The 20,348-nt window shown below is 37.9% G+C and overlaps 1 protein-coding gene across 5 annotated transcripts in view; it reads right to left on the reverse strand.

Annotated features, from left to right (window-relative positions):
* STRADA (STE20 related adaptor alpha) overlaps positions 1-20,348 on the reverse strand; it is a 923,993-nt gene that overhangs the window by 752,725 nt on the left and 150,920 nt on the right. For 3 of the 5 annotated variants that reach the window (XM_044055203.1, XM_044055204.1, XM_044055202.1), the window contains one exon: positions 17,783-17,811. The exons of the other annotated variants lie outside the window; for them this stretch is intronic. In XM_044055203.1, the coding sequence (XP_043911138.1) occupies positions 17,783-17,811 (29 nt within the window). The remainder of the gene's footprint in view (positions 1-17,782; positions 17,812-20,348) is intronic. 5 annotated transcript variants of the gene reach the window in all.

Here is a 20,348-nt window from a genome sequence, read left to right on the forward strand (position 1 = left end):
ATTTATTGTATATTTATTTAGTTTTATTTAGTTTTATACTAATGTAGGGAAATACCCTATTCATCCTTGGATTTCTATACACTTTTGTACAATTGTTTTATGGCATAAAATAACATTATATGCTTTTTTTTAAAATCAGCTGATATTGCTGCTTTAAATTTTTAATTGGTTAGTTAATTAAGGTTATGGCATTTTATATAGTAGGCGTAGCACTGGTAATGTTTTATCTGATGAAGTCTCATTCGGAGATGAAAGCGCTCATGTGTTGGTGGATTTAAAATAAACTTTAAAGAGGTTTATCCTACTTGCGGTCTGGAATCGCCTTTTACTCTATTTAGTTGTTTGTGACTATTCTTGATTGTTTTTTTTTCTCGCTATATATGCTTGGTTATTCAAGTAGTTAGCCCCATCTCTGTCAAGTTTACATTGCTTTCTCAAACTGTTCTCTTTTACAAAGTTATTTATATTTTTAAGAACATTCTCATACTTAAATTTGTATTGCTCAAAAAGTAAATCTGAAATAATACTTTGATTTAAAACTGAAATCTCATTTTGCAAAACAGCCAACTTACTGTTGTTATTTCTGATAATGATGTCCATCATTTCAAAACCAGCTTTGTCAAATAAGGCCACAGGTTCTCGAAAAGAAGAGGAACCTTCCTCAATCCCCAAAGGCAGTTTCCAAACTCGTAAGCCTTTAGGGACTTGTTTAAGAGCAACTGACTTATTTAAAAATAGTTTAGTTGAAGTGTTCTGTGCCTTCTGTAAAGTTTTTCAAAGGTACTTAACTGTGTTTTTAATGACATTCCTTGGAAGTGTCATTTTCTTTTAAGAAAAACTGTTTCAAATGCTATAAACCATTCATTCAGGTCTGTATTCACTCTATCTGGTCTCGTAGTCGTAGGGGTGGTCCACGTTGATTCCTGGGCCAATGGGGAATGCAGAGTGAACAGTCAGGGTATTGGCAGATACTCTTGTCTATCTTCCTTCCATCACTACTGAAGTTAGTCTCTGAATAGACTGGTTACGTTGAGTCAGCAAAGTTTCCATGATTAATTAAAACAATGTTATATAAAAGCGTTTCCTCGCAAAGAAAAATGCCCACAGAGCTAAAAATTAATCAAGTACAGCAAAGAACAAGACAAATGGCTCAAAAACTTGTAAACGACAAAAAAAAAAAAAAAAAAAAAAAAAAAAAAAAAAAGCTACCTAGGCAGTAATTGTGTGAAAAAAATAAGTTATGTACTCACCATAACATTCCATGTGAGCTGTTTATCTCTACTTCATTCTTACTGATGGGTTCGGAGCCGATCCTTGGCTCTGACTTGGCCAACTGCAAAAGCTCGAGGCCAACTCCCTATCCCATGATGCACCCTGATCTTCCTTCAAATCTTGTTTGCTGCCAACTGACTACCTAGTAATATAAAAACATGCCACTCAAGAGAGCTGAATAAGAGACAATGCACCATATAAGAAAGGTGACGAACCTCAAGTAGACTGGATGGGGGTTGGAGGGTGGGATGTAAGAATGAAGGCGAGATGAAAAACTCGCATGGAACATTATGGTGAGTACCTAATTTCTTTATGTGAAGTTATTCTATCTTGCCGTTCATTCTTACTGATGGGTAGCGTCCCAAGCACGGTCTTTCTCGAGTGGCTCACGGGAGAATATTCCTCAGAACTGTGGAACCAAAGGAGGTCCTGCCCCTGGAGGCCTTGTCTACATTGTAATGAGTGATAAGGTATGAGGTCTTGACTAGGTAGCTGCTGCACAAATAGAATCCAATGGTAACCTTCCAGAAAAAGCTAATGAGGTTGAAACAGCTCTAGTAGAGTGGGCCTTTATTTTTTGTTGTAAGGAGCATTCTCTGAACTATAAATAAAGGAAATGCAATCTGATAGCCATCTTGAAAAGGTTACTTTTGTCACTGGGGCACCCTTTTTTGACTCTGAAAAGGAAACAAAGAGCTGATCCGTTGATCTGAATTGCTTTGTTCTATCTAGATAAAATTGGAGTTGTCTATGAACATCAAGTTTGTGCAGCATGTGGTCCATGCTATTTGTGTATTGAGGAAAGAAAACTGGCAACTCAATGGATTGGTTAAGATTTGTCTCTGAACAAACTTTTTGTAAAAAGGATGGATTAGTTCTGAGCAAAGCTCTGTCATTATGGAAAATCAGATAAGGAGGTTTGATGGTCAAGGCCTGCAACTCAGAAATCCCCTGAGCAGAAGTAATGGCTATCAAAAATATAGTCTTCCATGAAAGGAATTTCAAAGGACAGGATGAGGCTGGTTCGAAAGGAGGTAATATGATTCTGGAGAGAACAAAATTTAGATTCCATGGCATGACTGGATCTTTGATTGGTAGTCTCAAATGAATGGTACCTTTTAACAAGTTAATGTGACATGACACTGCAGCCTTGGAAGCCAAGATGAAAGTTTGAGATTGCTGCTAAGTGAACTCTGATGGTAGCTGCAGCAGCTCCTTCGTTGAATAGTTTACTTAAAAATTCTAACATAGATAAGGATCAACATCATTTTGAGATGCCCAAAAAGAAAATCACTTCCATTTCTGAAGATATAACTTTCTGGTGGATGATTTATGAGAGAATGTTATAATATGTTGGACCTCAGTTGAGAGGTTGTAGATACTGGCTATTGCAGGAATTGGAGCGGCCAAGCTGTCAGTTTGAGGGAATGAAAAGAAGGATGAAGAGCCCCCAAAGAATGGGTCAACAGATTCGGAACTGGGTCCAGAATCTAGGGTTTTTCTAAGATGATGAGGCTGGAGGAAGGGAAACCAAATTTGCTGAGGCCAGTAAGGGACTATTAAAATCGTAGCCCTTCCCAGCAATTTTGCCTTCTGTAATACTGGGAATCAGAGGGAAGGGAAGGGAGGAAAGGCATAAAGGAGACCCAGGGGCCAATTGTGCACCAGTGCATCCCTTGGGACATCCCCCGGCGGGAGAATCAGGGCAAAATAGCTGCTGCATTTCGGGTTTGTTGGAGTTGCAAATAGATCGCAGTAAGGCTGGCCCCACTTGCAGAATATCCGTTCCGCTAGTTGTTTCGTTAGGGACCACTCGTGAGGTAGTAGAATTGCCCTGCTTAGCTTGTCTGCCATCACACTGGATTTCCCCGGGATGTGCGTTGCTATCAGAAAGCGCTGGGAGGAGATTGCCCACTGCCATACTCTCATGGCCTCTTGACACAGAGGGTAAGATTTGGTTCCTCCTTGTTTATGTACCAGACTACTGACATGTTCTCTGTCTGACTTGCAATTGTTGCCAGAGATAGAGAGTCTTGAAAGGACTGCAATGCTAGATGTACCACTCTCATCTCCAAAACATTTATATGCAGATGAGCCTCGTGTTTCTTCCATGTGCCTTGAGCTGTTCTTCCCTGACAATGCCCCCACACACACAATCAAGGAAGCGTCCATGGTCACTGTGGCTATGGAATTGGGTAAAACGAATGGACTGCCCAGAGTTACATGTTGAGATGTTAGTCACTGCTGACTGTCCTTCTTGCACATATTCGTTATGATAATTTGGTGTGACAATGGAAGTTCCTGAAAGGACCATTAAGAGAATAGGAGCTAATGTAGAACTTGTCTGACTTATCCAACGACTCTTGAAAAGAGGATTTCAGCAGACCTTTATCCATTAATTTTCTTTTTCTCTCATGCAACACTCTGGAGCTAAAGGAGTGGTATATATAACAGCTTTCCTGCAGGTGTACCTCACCCAAGCAGTAGACACATTCAGTATGTCCATCAGTTATAGACATCTTTTGCCCACATCTAAAGCATTTTTTGAAGCCAGACTTGGCTTTTTCCTTCTCCTGCTGAGACATATTTTCAAAGACAAATACTAACAATAGTGATCACAGCAATGATGCCCTATAAAAAGAGGGCTCTAACAGTAAAATTCACACAAAGTAAAGTCTTGTGAAAAGGCTCTAAGAGATTTAGCTAACAATGCAAATATTTATCTGCCCTGTATAAAAAGAAGGGCTTTAATTTAACAATAACACACACGCAATATAATACTATAGATAGGACAAGAAAAAGGCCTTAAAACACGGCCACCAACAGCTAATTATAATATTATTACTAAAGACAACTGTGTCCTGTGAAAAAGAAGGGCTATAACCTAATACAACACACTCCTTATAATATTGAAGATAAAGAGAAGAACTATGTGCCCTGTGAAAAAGAAGGGCTATAACCTAATACAACACACTCTCTTATAATATTGAAGATAAAGAGAAAAAAGGCCTAAAAACACGGCCACTAATTTCTCAGTATAAGCTAACTGAGACAGGGAGAAAAGAAGGCCTAAAAAAACGGCCCTAATGACTAACTATATAATCTACATAACCTAATAATCTAAATACAAACTACACACTCTCCCTTATCTAAATGACTAAATAACCATCTAAGCTAATATAACAGCTATTTTTGTAAAAAAAGGTACTTATTTACTGGCCAGAGCTGGTGAACGTCCGATCAAGTTGCAGCGGCAAACGAGATCTGGGGGAAGATCAGGGTGCATCATGGAATAGGGAGATGGCCTCGAACTGGTTGAAGACCTTGAGCTTATGCAGTTGGCCGAGTCGGAGCAGAGGATCGGCTTCGAACCCATCAGTAAGAATGAACCGTGAGCTAGAACAACTTCACATTACTAGTTTTTAAGCATTCAATGCTACTGAAATAAGACAAACTAAGCGCTTTCACCAAGAAACATGAATTGGCTTCATCAGAGTCATTCAATTACGATGTAACTTCCTTTATATACTCTAATTACTTAAACAATTATTCATGGTTTTGCATGAATCAATAAAATACCCTGACTGAACTTAAAAGCATACTACCCCTCAGTATAAAATATACAAAACAAAAAGCATGTTTTAAACCACTGTTAATCACTGCATAAAAATACGTATTTGCCAATGTAAAAAAACAATGACTGGACCTAGACATTCTGCAAATATTCTGTGTGCATTTGATAAATCAAAGCCCAAGGAGGTACACTGGAAATGGGATCCCACACTTCTAACCTGAGGTACTACTTCTCTACTATGGCTATGTGGAGGTAGATATTTTTCATGCCCAATGTTGCCATGAAGACATGGGAAGGAGTAAAGGCAGGAGACTTGCAAGTTTAATCTTTTTAACTTTGGCACCTTTAAGAATTCTGACAGACCTAATACTGGCCTCCAAAAAGCAGACTTCTCTTTGAACTAGGAATAGTCCTACATAAAATTCTTTGTCTCCCTCTGGTTACTGCATTCTCGAAGGCTCACTGCCACAGTAGCTCCAGTAATATTGGTGTTACTAAGTATCTTTGCTCTCTGGGTACTAGAAAAATTCATGAGAATTTTTTTTTTTTAAATAAAATGTTGTCCATACACTTGGACTAAAATTTTCAGTTTCCAAGCAACTTATACAATTCTTTTCATTCTTTTACAAACAGGATCAATCTGCCTTCCACTTTTGTTTTTTTTTTTTTTTTTGAACTCACACTTTATCAAACAATAATCTAAAATCATATAATCAACATCATATTACAATTATATACTTACAGACTCTACATATTTACTGTATATAGGAAAGTACTAAGCTAGCTGTCGTTGGGGGCCATTTTAAGCCTAGCCAATTTCCCTGTATGTGCAATCCCACTTGGTTATAGATTAGCATTACCCATCCCATGGTCAATAATTACATTATCCCTAACGAGAATAACTGAGTTCATACCACAGATAATTTGTGGGAACCCATGCATGGGATAAAGCATTTAGAAGCTACTTCTGTCCGTTAGTAGTACACGGGTAATCCTGGGGTAAATTTTCTGTTTCCCATCCATAAAGCTAAGTTGTGCTTGAATATGCTCAGGGGTGAGCTTTGTTTTATGTGGATGGGAAGTCTGTTCAGAGCAGAAGTATCCTCTGCAAGATATACCTGCCCTTTCAAACCATTCTGTTGATGTTGCAGAAGGGCTTTAGATTCCTAGACAGAGTTCTGATGCCATCTGACTGGCTGATATACAGTAAACCCACCCATCAGTAATGGGTCAGAAGATGCCTTGATTGCCAGACATATGTCACATCTTAGCAGTCTGTAGGATACGGAGTATAGTGACAGGGCTTTCAATTGGTCCATGTAGGACAGGTTGTTTAGGCCTTGAATCCTTTTAGTAGGGTATCTCTGTGGGCATTCAGGTTGTTGTATGTGTCTGGACAGATACATGCCAAAGGCGGCATTATATTCAATGACTGGCTTAAAGAGGGCAGAATAAAGGGGGATAATGACATCCCTAGATCTAGACACAATCCCTTTGTTTATAAGCTGTGCAATACAGAAGGACTTTCTTACAACAATACACACATGTTGGTCAAAAGTTAGGTTACTGTCCACATAAGTTCTCAAATCCTGAATAATTGGGTCAACTCTTAGGGGTGTATTGTCAATGTAGTATTTCCCTGTGGTAGAGGACTTTCAAAATGATAAAACAATGGATTTTTTGGCATTTAGTATCAGTCCATGATTTTGGCACCAGATATTTATTTGGGACAAACCTTGCTCCAAGATGTCCAAGTCATTTGAGGATTGAATGACTGCTCATCGCTTGCAGTCATCTGTGAATTTAGTCAAATCATTGACCTTTTTCCAACCAATAAATCTACGTGCATTTCACTAAATTTATTTTTGTGCCACTTTCATTTCTGCCCAATATTCCTCCCTTCCCCATCACTCGGTAGCCTACTGGGAAGGTAATGGTCCCACACATTCCATTTAAAGGAATGTATCTTCTTCCTTGTATGTATGTATCTGTACGTATGTATGTATGTATGTATCTGTATGTATGTATGTATGTATCTGTATGTATGTGTATGTATGTATGCATGTATGTATGTGTGTATGTGTGTATGTATGTATATGTATGTATGTATGTATGTATATGTATGTATCTATCTAACTAGTCCTTCTCCAAATGCTTCATTTCCTTCATAAAACCTACTCCATCTACCTGGGACAAGCTAACCCTTGATTTCCACTTTCTGGTCCTCACCTTTAACGGCTAAAAACTTATTAAAATTAAAAAGGTCTTATGTCATGAAATTCTAGTTCCTCTACTCCAACTTAGCAGCATCATTGCTTTTGTAACTTCCACTTATTCACTCAGTATCTGAGCTAGGGCATTTTGTAATGTGTCTAACTCTCAACTCTACACACTCTGAAAAAATATGCTCCCAAATTTATCTTTCACTTTTGAAGTCTCACTACAACAGGAGATGAAAAGCGCTTCATATTAAAACAATTTTAGTGTATTTGGATTGAGTTGTGTCCTTCTGCTTTGGTCTGATTTGGGGGTCTTCAAAAGGACTTTTGGAACTTTTATCTTTCACTCTCCACAAACCTCCAGCAGTTACTCAATCTGAGGAAAGAGCCTTTGCAATCTATACACAGTATAAAAAATATCTATTTAAGCATTGCCATGAAAATATCCTAATCCATATTGATTAATTTACACATCTCAAAGCCGTGCACACTTCCCCACCATTGATACTTCATAATTTATTCACTCAACCTTTTCCCCCCAATCCTGTCCGCGATTCTCCAACTGAGTTTTATACATTTTTAGATATAACTCTACATACACTACTAATTATCCAGTTTTTTATTCTGGATCACCGGAGTACAGGCCTGAAGCCCTAAGTACAACCGAGGTGACCTGGGTTTGATTCGTGGCCCTGGCAATGGAGAAGTCAGGTAGGAAGTGGGGTGGACCGCAAGATGATGCCCTGGAGTTCATCCACGTACAAATCACCAAAGATAAAGTCCCTTATCATATCCTAGTATGCTATGGGTCACAGTCTATACCCCAAGAATCACATGACACACACCTGGACTTGCTGGAGGCACTCAACATCCAGCCAAATACCTTATTTGTGGCAGAGTTCAACTACAACTCTACACACTGAGAAACATACACGGACTCCAACTTGAAGACACAAGGTTTCCTGGACTTTATCAACACAAACACCTTTGACCAGATAGCGCACACTCCAGAAGTTCAAACATACTGGACCTAAAACTCACCAATATGGGAGGGCACTTCACCCTTCCTCCCCATATCATGTCCTCACTGGTAAAGTCAGATCACAAAAATCATCTTCTTCGAAATTAAGATCAACGTGGAAAACCAGCAAAACCTGTAACAGCTAGAAACTATTCTAAAGCGAACTACATTCTATTAAGCAACAATTTGTCAAAATTCAATGCCCCTCCAAACCCAGAGTTCACAACAAACTATGCAGAATTGTTCAAAGAAACCATGTAAATACATGTAAATGGCTGCATAGAGGCTGCTGTACCTACCAGAAGTAAGCCCAAAACAAACTCCAGAAACAAACCACACTGGTGAAATCCTAACCTTCACAGGGTATATAACAAAAAAAAAAAGAAAAAACAGTCATGGCCAAAATCAGAAAGAGCAACTCTCAAAATGATAAGAGCTCACTAATTAAGCTAAACAGGAAACTATGGAGGATGAATAAAATGTGACAAGGCCAGTTATGAGGTCAAGATAGCCTCTCAGGCTAAAGACAACCACAAGGCATTCTACAGCTATGTCCAAAACCTTAAAGGTAACACACAGCAGTGTGCCTAACCGCTGATAAATGGTACTGCTTTCATCAAGCAGAGTGACAAAATGACTCTGCTGACTTACAAATTCAGCTTTGACTACACCTTCCACACTCTTCCCCCCACCTACTAGCATAACTCCCCACCCCAAATTTTTATCAGGGAGCAGGTCATGGCAGCAGTTGTTAAGGCCGAAAACACAGCCTCAGGGGGGTCCAGACAATATCCCAGGTTGCCTCCTTTAGCTTGAAACATGACTTATCAGGACTACTTGAGTCACTTTTCAACTACAGCTGCAACAGTTCTCCCTCTTCACTAGGGTAGACCATCAACTGACCCCAGAAACTAGAGACCCTTTAGTCTGACTAATATATGCAAAGCCATGGAACAAATTTATCATGGAAATGACCAGCAAAGACATTGGCATCCTACAGATACTGGACACATCCCAGTTTGGTTTTGTCAAAGGAAGACCATGACTACTTAAACTGGAAGACTTCTTTGAGGTGGTAGGGGAATGGATGAGGGGAAAATGATGCATACTGTCTACCTAGACCTGGCTGAGGCATTCAATACAATACCCTATTTGGGTACTGTTGACAAACTCACAGAACTAGGCTTGAATCCCTACATAATTTGCTGGATTGCCAGCTGGTTCACAGGTAGAACCCAAGAAGTCAGGATTGGTGAGACCATCTCCACCAAGAGACTGGGCAACACCGGAATACCTCAGGGCTTAGTGCTGTGCCTGCTCCTGTTTGGCATCTACTTCTCAGAGACCAAGGCTAATGCCAAGGGCCCCTGGCTCACAAAGTTTGCAGACAACTGCAAATTGAGAGCTATCACAGATTCCCCCAATGACTCTAACATCTTGAGAGAGGATCTAACACAGACAAATGACTGATGCCAAAGACGCATATTAAAACTGAATGCCAAGAAGTGCATTATAGTGCCTTCTGGAAAACAAAAGTCTACCCAGGTTAATTACCCCATCCATAAGATGCTCTTAAGAGTTGACCCAGTTGTTCACAATCTGGGAACATATTTAGACAGTATAAACCAAGCAAAAATAGTATAGTGAACCATAATATGGCAATAACTTCACTTAAATCACACAAGACAAATGTAAAAACAAAAAGACATTTAATAAAACGTTGGCGCTTTTGCAGCCATCCCATGCTGCTTTATCAGACAACATAAAATAAAAGCAAGTTTAAATACAATTTGTAACTAATAAAAACTCATTAACAAAACTGAGAACAAATCCCATTAAATGCATCCACATTATTAATATTCTAATCGCATTAAAACAAATACAATATTAAAACCCTAATAAGAAACCTTTAATAAAAAACATCATAACTTAAAAAGGCCCCTACTTTTAAGAGTAGGCTTGATAGAAACCGTGTCATTCAAACCATGCCCTTTGTGTGCCTCCAAAAGAATTATCCACCTCATCTCACAGATTTCCGTTTGAACTCTAATATCTCCCCCTCTCCTATTAACCTTAATGGTCTCTATCACTAAAAACCTAAACTTGTGTGTATTGCTGTTCAGATTCACATGTTTCGCCAATGTATTGGTACTCAAGCCTATATTAATGCCATACAAATGCTCTCTCATCCAATCCTTTGGTGCCTGTCAGTCTTTCCCACATAGAATGACTGACAAGACACACAATATGCCAAGTACACTACATGACATACTTTGCAGTTAGCTTTCACCTTAAAGCCATATTCCTTCCCTATATATGGATGTACAAATCTGCTGATAGAATCTACCAGCTCACAATACCTACATTTGTAGCAAGGTGCCATGCCAAATGGAGCATCACTAACCAACATATCTGTACCTATCCTCAGATAGCAAAGCATTCTTTTCAAAGATTTCTTATTAATATGCAGGAAGTGTGGTCTCACCCACAATGGCTTGCACCTCAGGGTCCATTGTCAAAGCCTGCCAGTGTTTCTTAAACACCTGGGCTATCTGCCTAACATTGCTAGAATAAAATACAGGTATCCTGGTGTATGAGCTATTCTGATATTCCTTAGTATGTGCATTCCTCTCTCTCCAAAGACCCTCAGAAAAATATGGTTTACCTGTAGTAGACTTATAATCAAGTATCTCATCTAAAACATTATCTACCTCTCATTCAGTATAACCTCTATCCTTAAACTTACCTCTCAATGAATCTAATTCATCAAGAAAATTAATCTCATTTGCATTCAACCTGGATACTCTCAAACCCTGACCTCTGATGACATTCTTAAAAATACGTCCAGGATGCATGCTTTGTCGATGTAAATACGTGTTCATATGACATCTTCCTATGCACCTTAGTGTCCACAGTATTACCTCTCCTTATAACTACAGAAACTATTTGTTCACCTGACTTATTCATAGCAAACTTCAGGAAATCGGTAGTGTGATTCAGATATTCATAAAATCAAAAGTTGCTGTTCAGATCCTACCCACAGCATAAAAAGATCATCAACAAATATCCGATAAAAATAAATATGTCTCAAATAGGAACTGGCAAATGTTGGTGTAGCTATTGGCACTGGAATTGCCCAAAGCTACCCATCTTTTAACAAGAAAAGTTCATCACCAAACATAAAGGCATTGTTTTCAAGTATTAACTCCATTAATAGACATATAACATCTATCAAACTTGTATCATAGATACTATACTTGGTTACAAAGTACCCAAACATATCCGTACCTTCGACATTTGGAATAACGGTGAAAAGCGATTGTACATCAAATGTTACCATTATAAACGCATGTGTAGAACCATTCTCCCCAACACACTTAAACAAATCAAACAAAAAGTGTGGTATGTCCTTAAGGACAGTAGCATTTTCATCAATTCATGATCTCAGATGTTTCTCTACAAACACCAACATGGGTTCCGTGCACCAACCTCTCCTGGCCACAATGGGCCTGAATGGAAGTGTCAACAGATACTTATGGATCTTAGGTAATCCTTGTATGACAGGTATTTTGGGTTTAAGCACCATTAAATAATTATAAACATCCAAGTTTATACTCTTACAAAGCAAACACTCATAGAAGGTATCATGTATCCTCTTAATAAGGGCTTCCAAATCACCCCTATTCATTCTCACATAGGTGTATGCATCATCAAGTATCTGCAACATGTTAGAAACATAAAATGAATAGTCCATAATTACAATGAGACCGCCCTTGTCAGCAGGTCTCACCACAACTGACCTATCATTCTCCAAATCATGTAGAGTTTTTCGTTCCCCTGTCATCATATTTACAAAAGTACCTATGTTTAGTCCTTCCGTAAACAATTTCATAATATCTTTTTCAAAAGTTTTTCATAAACATCAAGTATAGGGTTATTGATGGGTACACAAGTGCTAGGCTTGCAAAAAGTATTGACATTCACTCCCCCTGCATCTTTATATAGTAATCTCATCACATTTCTCAAAAACATTTTAAGATCTATCACCGTATCAGTAACCTCAGCCTGTTGGGCTGTTATGAAAGTTAGTCCTTTCTGCAAACCGTGTTGCTCATTCTCCGATAAAACGTGATGAAAAGTTCCAGAATTATGGACTGCTCTTCCTCTGCCACATTTTCTTGAATGACCTTTTGTTCTCCGTGCCGTTCATGAATTTCCTCTTCGTTCTCCTCCTGCTGGATGAGCGCACAACTATCCCCATCTTCTGTATCGGTAAGGGGAAAAAAGAAGAAAAGTTAGATTCGTTAACTCTCCCAGGACTCGAGCCGCCAGTCTGTTTTGAATTATATTGCTCGAGACTGAATGAATGGAATTTGCCAAACCGGTTTTCCTTCTGGCTCCCATATCCTTGCCATTGACATTCAGTGGAGTATGAGCAACTTGTGGTGCTCCACAAGCAACAGGGACTGTTTGTTTCCAAAACATTCTCATATAAATTTATGAAACCACATAAACCTCCACCATCCTGCACAGATCTGATGGTACTAGGTTCAATGATGTCATCATGTTCCATCGGTTGCTCAGCCTGTGATCTCTCTGCTGCCCTAGGCCAAGTAAAGACGTGCCCAAGTGAAAAATCAGTTTTGCCCCTATTTTATGTTTGGATTGAATTAATCTCTGTTCAAAAATCGCAACAGAGTCAAGTACATTATCCAACTTCTTGTCTATTAGCTCAGATGGAAAGCGATCATACAGGTTGTTCTGTGCCTTGTATAATCCTATCTAGGAGTCTCTCCTCTTCTGGTCTAAAAAAGTCAATCATGACCTGTAAGTAGTTATAACTTAATTCCAGGTTCATCTTTTGCCACTTTCTTAGAAACAGCAGATAACTTTCACCATATGTAGGCATCTTTAACACCTGTAAACCATGGGGAATAATCTCTAACCTAATGCAAGTTTCAAAATGATACCTCTGTGCCGGAAGCCTATAAAGCTTGTATAAATCATTCTCTAGTGAGTTGCATTCTATGGATAGCAAACTCATATCACAATAATTACTCACACATCATTGTTGCCATTAATCAAGTCATTCTGATCTAAAAATGGATTAACATTCCTTTTCAAACAGTCAGACATTCTTTCAGTTGTGGAGGCAGTAACCAAACAATTGCTTCTGGGATTATAATCCAGTTCCATGGCTTCAAGAACCCCCTCTGCCATCACTCTAGCTAGCACCAATAAACACAAAATGCAAACACAAATAAAAGCGAGCTGGAAATAAGCTTCACTAAAAAAAATAAAGTGTATAAACCAAGTGAAAATAGTACAGTGAACCATACGATGGCAATAACTTCAGTTAAATCACACAAGTCAAATGTAAAAACAAAGACATTTAATCAAAATGTTAGCGCTTTAGCAGCCATCTCATGCTGCTTCATCAGAACATATATGAATCACACTACAGATTTCCTGAAGTTTACTATGAATACGTCAGGTGAACAAATAGTTTATGGATGTTTCTGTAGTTATAAGGAGAGATGATACTTTGGACACTACGGTGCACAGGAAGATATGTCATAGGAACACATATTTACATTGACAAAGTATGCATCCTGGACGTATTTTTAAGAATGTCATCAGAGGTCAGATTTGAGGGCATCTAGGTTGAATGCAAATTAGATGAATTTTCTTGATGAATTAGATTAATTGAGAGGTAAGTTTAAGGCTAGAGGTTATACTGAATGAGAGGTACATAATGTTTTGGATGAGATAGATACTTCATTGTAGGTCTACTACAGGTAAACTAAAATTTTCTGAGGGTCCTTGGGAGAGTGAGGAATGCATATACTAAGGAATATCAGAATAGTCCATACACCAGGATACCTGTATTTTATTCTAGCACTGTTAGGCAGATAACCCAGGTGTTTGAGAAACATTGGCAGGTTTTGACAATGGACCCTGAGGTGGGATACATTGTGGGTGAGACTACACTTCCTGTATAGAAACAAGAAGTCTTTGAAAAGAATGCTTTGCTATCAGAGGATAGGTACAGATACATTGGTTACTGATACTCCATTTGGGCAGGACCCCTTGCTACAAAAATGTAGGTATTGTGAGCTGGTAGATTCTACCAGCAGATTTGTACATCCAGATACAAGGAAGGAATATAGCTTTAAGGTGAAAGCTAACTGCAGTACACGTCATATAGAGTACTTGGCATATTGTGTGTCCTGTCAGTCATTCTATGAGGGAAAGGCTGACAGGTGCCTAAGGGATTGGGTGAGAGAGCATTTGTATGGCATTAGTATAGGCTTGAGTACCAATGCATTGGCAAAACATGTGAATCTGAATAGCAATACATACAAATTTAGGTTTTTAGTGATCGAGACCATTAAGGTTAATAGGAGAGGGGGGCAATATCAGGGTTCAAATGGAAACCTCTGAGATGAGGTAGATAATTCATTTGGAGGCTCACAAGGGGCATAGTTTGAATGACAGGGTGTCTGTCAAACCTGCCCTTAAGAGTACGGGCGTTTTTAAGTTATGATGTTTTTTATTAAAGTTTTGTTATTAGGATTTTAATACTGTATTTGTTTATGGTCTATATTAGGAAAGTGAAAAGACGCTTATGCGAATACGTAAACGAACCGTATAGCGCGAAGTGGACTTAGAGCGAAAGTTGAAAACCGCGAAAATGGAAATATCGAATTTCCATGGTTGGCCCGTCTGTGGATTAGCTGCATAAGGTAAGTGTTGGATAGTTACGGAGTTTAGGATAGGGTGCGGGTTAAGGTAAGTGCTTAGATAAGTAATGTATGTTAGATTTAGTGTAGTGTTAGAGGTAGGGTTTTGTTAAATGTATGCATGTAGGTTATTTAGTTTGTTTGTGTAAATTTTTGTAGGGGAAGTGTGCGGTAGTTACAGACCTTAGGGTTAGGGAGGGGTTAAGGATAGTGCATAGATAGTTTTGTATGTGGGGTTTAGTAGTGTTGGAGGTAGGGTTTTGTTAAATGTATGTATGTGGATTATTTGTTTTGTTTGGGTGTATGTCTGTAGGGGACGTGTGTGGTAGTTACGGACCTTAGGGTTAGGGAGGGGTTAAGGGTAGTGCATGGCTAGTTGTATATGTGGGGTTTAGTGTAAGGTTAGAAGTAAGGTTTTGTGCTTTACTTTAGGTTAGAAGTAGGGTTTGGTTAGTGTATCTATGTGGCTTATTTATTTTATTTGGGGTAGGTAGTATATAGCTAGTGGTGGGGTTGGCCGACTATGACAGTTCAATTTTTTTTTTCCGTTTAGTGCGTTCGGGATTTTCGCGGTTCGCGGTATAGGGGTTGATGTTTTGGTATTCGCTCATAAGGTTTTTCGCTTTCGTAATATAGACCCTTTGTTTTAATAGAATTAGAGTATTAATAATGTGGATGCCTTTAATGGGATTTGTTCTCAATTTTGTTAATGAGTTGGTTGCTGGAGAGTTTCTATTGGTTACAAGTTATATTTAAACTTGCTTTTATTTTATTTTGTCTGATGAAGCAGCATGGGATGGCTGTGAAAGAGCCAGTGTTTGGATTAAATGTCTTTGTTTTTACGTTTGACTTGTGTGATTTAAGTGAAGTTATTGCCATCATTTTGTTCACTATACTATTTTTGCTTGGTTTATACACTTTATTTTAGTTAGTGAACCTTATTTCCAGCTCGCTTTTATTTGTGTTTAGATTTAGACAGTAATCTGGCCTTTGACCAACACATAGCCAAGGTACTAAAAAAAAAAAAAAGTCAGTATTTACATATGATCTCCTCTTTTCCTTTGTCCCTGATATTCTGCTGAGTATCTACCCAGAAATCATTCATCTGTCAAATTCATATGCTAATTTTTATTCAAATACATCTCCTGTAACATTGCTTTTTGCACACTACATCTTTTAATATAATCTGCTTTTTGTCCATGCCTGTATGGCCATTCATGTTCCATGTTAATACTGGCAAAGCAGCCATTCTGATAAGATATTACTTCCATATATTATAGATGGCAGTTTTTCTATATAATCATCTTGTATTTATTTGCTCTTTCTCATCTCTGAACACATCACATTTTTCCAGACTTTCCGCTTTAATGAAAACATTCAAGAAACAAAAAACATAAACACAGCTTAATCAAAATCAATGATAAAATTGTGAAAAGAGATAAGGAATTAAAATTACAATAGCATAAAATGCATTTTTTGTTCTAAAATGTTTTGAAAACTGCCAACACATTTAGACAGAATGATGTAAACAAAGGAAGCATAGTACACACATTGGCAGGTTTGTTTTTTTACACTGGAAATTTACATGCTTTGAAAATCACTGGAAGGAGTCTAAATTAAGGAGAAAAGTAACAAAAGCTAAAAAGCTTAAAGAACTACTATGACGTAATAAAGATCAGGCATGACACATTACTTCCTTTAGAAAATAGAGTAAAAATCCCTAATAAACAGGAAAAAATGTGTGCTTTAATTTTCTAACTTAGCAGAAGACTGAAAAAAGATAATGTAGAGATGAAAAATACTTAATAGTTTGTCTGTTTTATGAAATGCAACATTAGGACACTTCTGCTTCCTAGAGAAACAAACTGCCACAAAAAAATAAGCAAACCTCAGCTACTCCAGACTTTGAAATCACATCAAAAATCATTGCACAAAACAGAAAGCTTATTAAAATAAAACACACAATCAAGTTTTCACATTATACAAAAATGAGAATTTCAATACAAGCCTGAAAAGTTCCCAAACTATATGCAGAATGTTTTTCACCTTGCTGGCTGGATGATAAAAACTAGTATTCTGCATAAAATATACATCCGCCAATAAAAGAGCTGGGGTGCACACACAAGCAGCAAAATGAGGTAAAGGCAGGTTCTGAACGGAAGGCCACTTCCTTCACTTTTAATGTTAGGCTGTTTAGTAAGGAGTATCCCATAGCAGACTAAAATAGTAGGAATAATAATGTTCAACTAGACCACTGACACTGTTGGGTAACTGCTAGTAATTTATTTCTTTACTATCATTAAACAATGTTGCCTATGTTAGATTGGTTTAGACCAATGAATCACCACCCTGTCCATAATCTAAACAAAATACGAGCCAAAGAAAAAAGTGCAGCCTTTTTGAATACAATAATGATAATAGATTCCTCAGGAATGCAATATGAAAACAGAAGTATACAAGTACAAAGTACTTTAAATTGAAACATATTTAAGTGTTTTGCCATTTAATTTACTCTCCCTTTCAAAATGGAAGACATTCACTGTACAATACAAATAGAAAATTCCGTTTATTATGTACTTAACTTACACTCTACACACCAACATTTCTCTCCTGTGTGAAACCTGTCTTAGAAGATCCAAGAAAGCAGTGTGGATTAGGGATTAAAAAATAAATGAGCTGAGCTTGTAAAAGCCCAGCAGCTTCATTAAGGCAATTAAATCATCGCTCTGCAGTATCCTAAAACCACAAAATGTACTCCTTTTACTACTCCATTTACCAGTGTCATCATCAAATAACGGTCGTATGAGCAAGATTGTTTTGGACAGGAAGCAGTTTGTTATTCTTGGACTTCTTCATTTACAGGATGGGATGAAAACAGAGATGAACAGACATGTCACAATTACGCAAGCCTCCATGCAACAAATCACATATCACAATCTGTAAGATCACTTACTTTTCTTTGAGAGTCACCCTGAAGTTGATCTGCAGTAAAAAGATGGAGCATTGGCTTCTCTTTAGACAAACCACTGCTTGTAGTAGTTATTGCACTCAACCATCACTTCCTTCCTACATAAAGTCCTCAAGTTCCGCATTAATTTTTTAATCAGTAACAAGCATGGTAAAGTCATTAAGTCGGTGTGAAAGAACATGTTTTAAAGTTGTAAAATGATACATTTTGCTTTGTAGCATGACTAAATTAAATGAAAAAAATATTCTTTCCCAGTTCAATTTATATGTCAATTTTTTTCTAACAAAAAAAAAAAAAAAAAAAAAACTCAAAAGAAAAAACCCAAATAATTTTGGCATTACAATGTATTTATATTAAAACTTAATACAGAGATAGAACCTTTACATCTAATTATGAGCAGAAACAAAAAGCTTTACTAATAAACCAATAAGAAAAAAATGAAAAAAAAAATTACTCCAGCATGTTCCACATTTTAGATATTAGAGCACCTGCGAGTTATAATTTCTCAGTTCTACCCCATCATGTAAAATACATGAAATTCACATGAAATGCAGCTGACGGGTTTATGTTTAATTGAAAGAATAATATAATGGTAAGAAAAACTGGCCATATCTGGCTAAGTCACCGTTTACTACACTTGTTTTACCAATTTTATAAGAGGTTATTCTGAAACTTCTCCAGGATGTTACTTCTCAGATACCAAACTCAACTGCATTATCTCAATGTGAAATACTGAACAAATCTTGTATGCAAAGTCACAGTGGATAGATAAATCATCCACAATAAACCCACTGCAAGAGTTGCTTCTGTTTGTGGCATAAATGGATAAAGCCCTGTTTGCAGCACAGATGCCTTGAGCTCAAACAGTGGCTCAGCCACTGGAAAAGATGTGTATGTGTATGTGTATGTGTGTGTGTGTGTGTGTGTGTGTGTGTGTGTGTGTATATATATACAGACGGATGAGTGGCTGATTACAGCTTTCCCATCCCAAGAGGATAAAGAAGTGGCTTGCAGAAGGCTGTTTGCAAGAATAGGCTTGCAAGGCACCAAAAAGGCTACAACAAGGAATGTGGGTTTGGCAATCCCATGTTAGTTACAGTAGATTTAAAAAATGGAAAGGTGGAAATATGCAGCTGCATTAAGTATAAGATGCCCCCTTGTTGACGTGGATGCTTAAGTTTGCTGCCAGGGGAAGGGGTTAGGGCATTACTCAGAATCATCCTCATTGCTAGGATGAGAGAAATGGCACATACCACCTCCATGGCTGTCTGAATGACAATCTGATCAAGTTGTCAGCCTCATGTTACGGACTCCCCAACGGTGAGGAAGTGAATAGGCCCAAGACTGGTGAGGGTTGGGTGAGGCACAATGCTTAGCAGGGACAGAGGTAAAAAAAGGTACAGGAAAAACTGCTGCAAGACTGCATCATCTTGTGGCAGCTTTACATTTACTCAGAGATTATGCGATCGCAAAACAGATTCAGTTAATCTTGAGAGTAGGTTTCAAAGGGACATGTCACACCACATATTGTGTGTGCTTGCAGTGTTTTGTTTCATCCATATCTATCTTTGTGCACGGTATATAATTTTTATAACTGATATGAAGTCCATCCTTGTCCAAAGCAGAACAAAGTCCTAAATAGATCTTCCTGGGTGGCCTCCCTTATTGGGACATACATATGATCACTTTGCCCCAAAGACCTAGGACTACAGAATATATAAAGCTTTCAGTGTCTTGCAAAATTATTAAGTGAAGACCAAGTAGCTAATGGACACAAATTATCGAATGTGAAAAGAAAGCTGGAGTGGTAGCCACTGCTCTATTTGACTGAACCATAAGTTGGGAGACCAAGATCTTAATATTTTGCTCTTAAATGTTATACATTCACTCAACCATTTAGCTAAGGCTATTTTAGAGATTTTAGAATTATATTTTAAACTAGAATAAGAAAACTGGGAATACTTACTAAACGATTTGTCTATGGGAAGCCATACAAAGCAATTAATATTCTTAGATGGCAAAGAATACAGGCAAATGAATCAAATGATTAAGCTTTGTCTCTACAGCTACCTTATTATTGGACTCCTTGGCAATATGTACATGGAGGTAGGCATCTTGGAGGTTTATACAGCACAGCCAGTTTCCATCAAACAAGCAGAGAAGGATGGACTGCACAGTGACCACAAGAAAAAGGCTTCTTTTGGAAGAATTTATTTAAGCTGTTCAAATCAAATGGGCATAAAATAAAGAGCATATGCAAGGAAACTCTATCCTTACAAAAGCTTAGGTATGGGGAATGCAGTGATAAGGCCTACATATTTGGTGTAACAGTTGCAAGAAACACAGCTTTCTAAGAAAAATTCAGCTCTGCACTTGAAGTCGGTTCTAAAGGAGGGAAGCAGCAGGACCTTTAAGAGGAGGACTGAGAAGAAAGATACCTTTCAGAAAGGTCTTGCATATTTTTTCCAAGATGCTAAGAACTACGAGTCTGAGCCTTGATGAAAACTGGAGCTAGTAGGTAAGCGCACTCTAACACAAGAATAACTGAAGC

The sequence above is a fragment of the Protopterus annectens genome, chromosome 13.part0, assembly GCF_019279795.1.
Source record: "Protopterus annectens isolate FY-2018-M chromosome 13.part0, PAN1.0, whole genome shotgun sequence".
NCBI classification, from domain to species: domain Eukaryota; kingdom Metazoa; phylum Chordata; order Ceratodontiformes; family Protopteridae; genus Protopterus; species Protopterus annectens.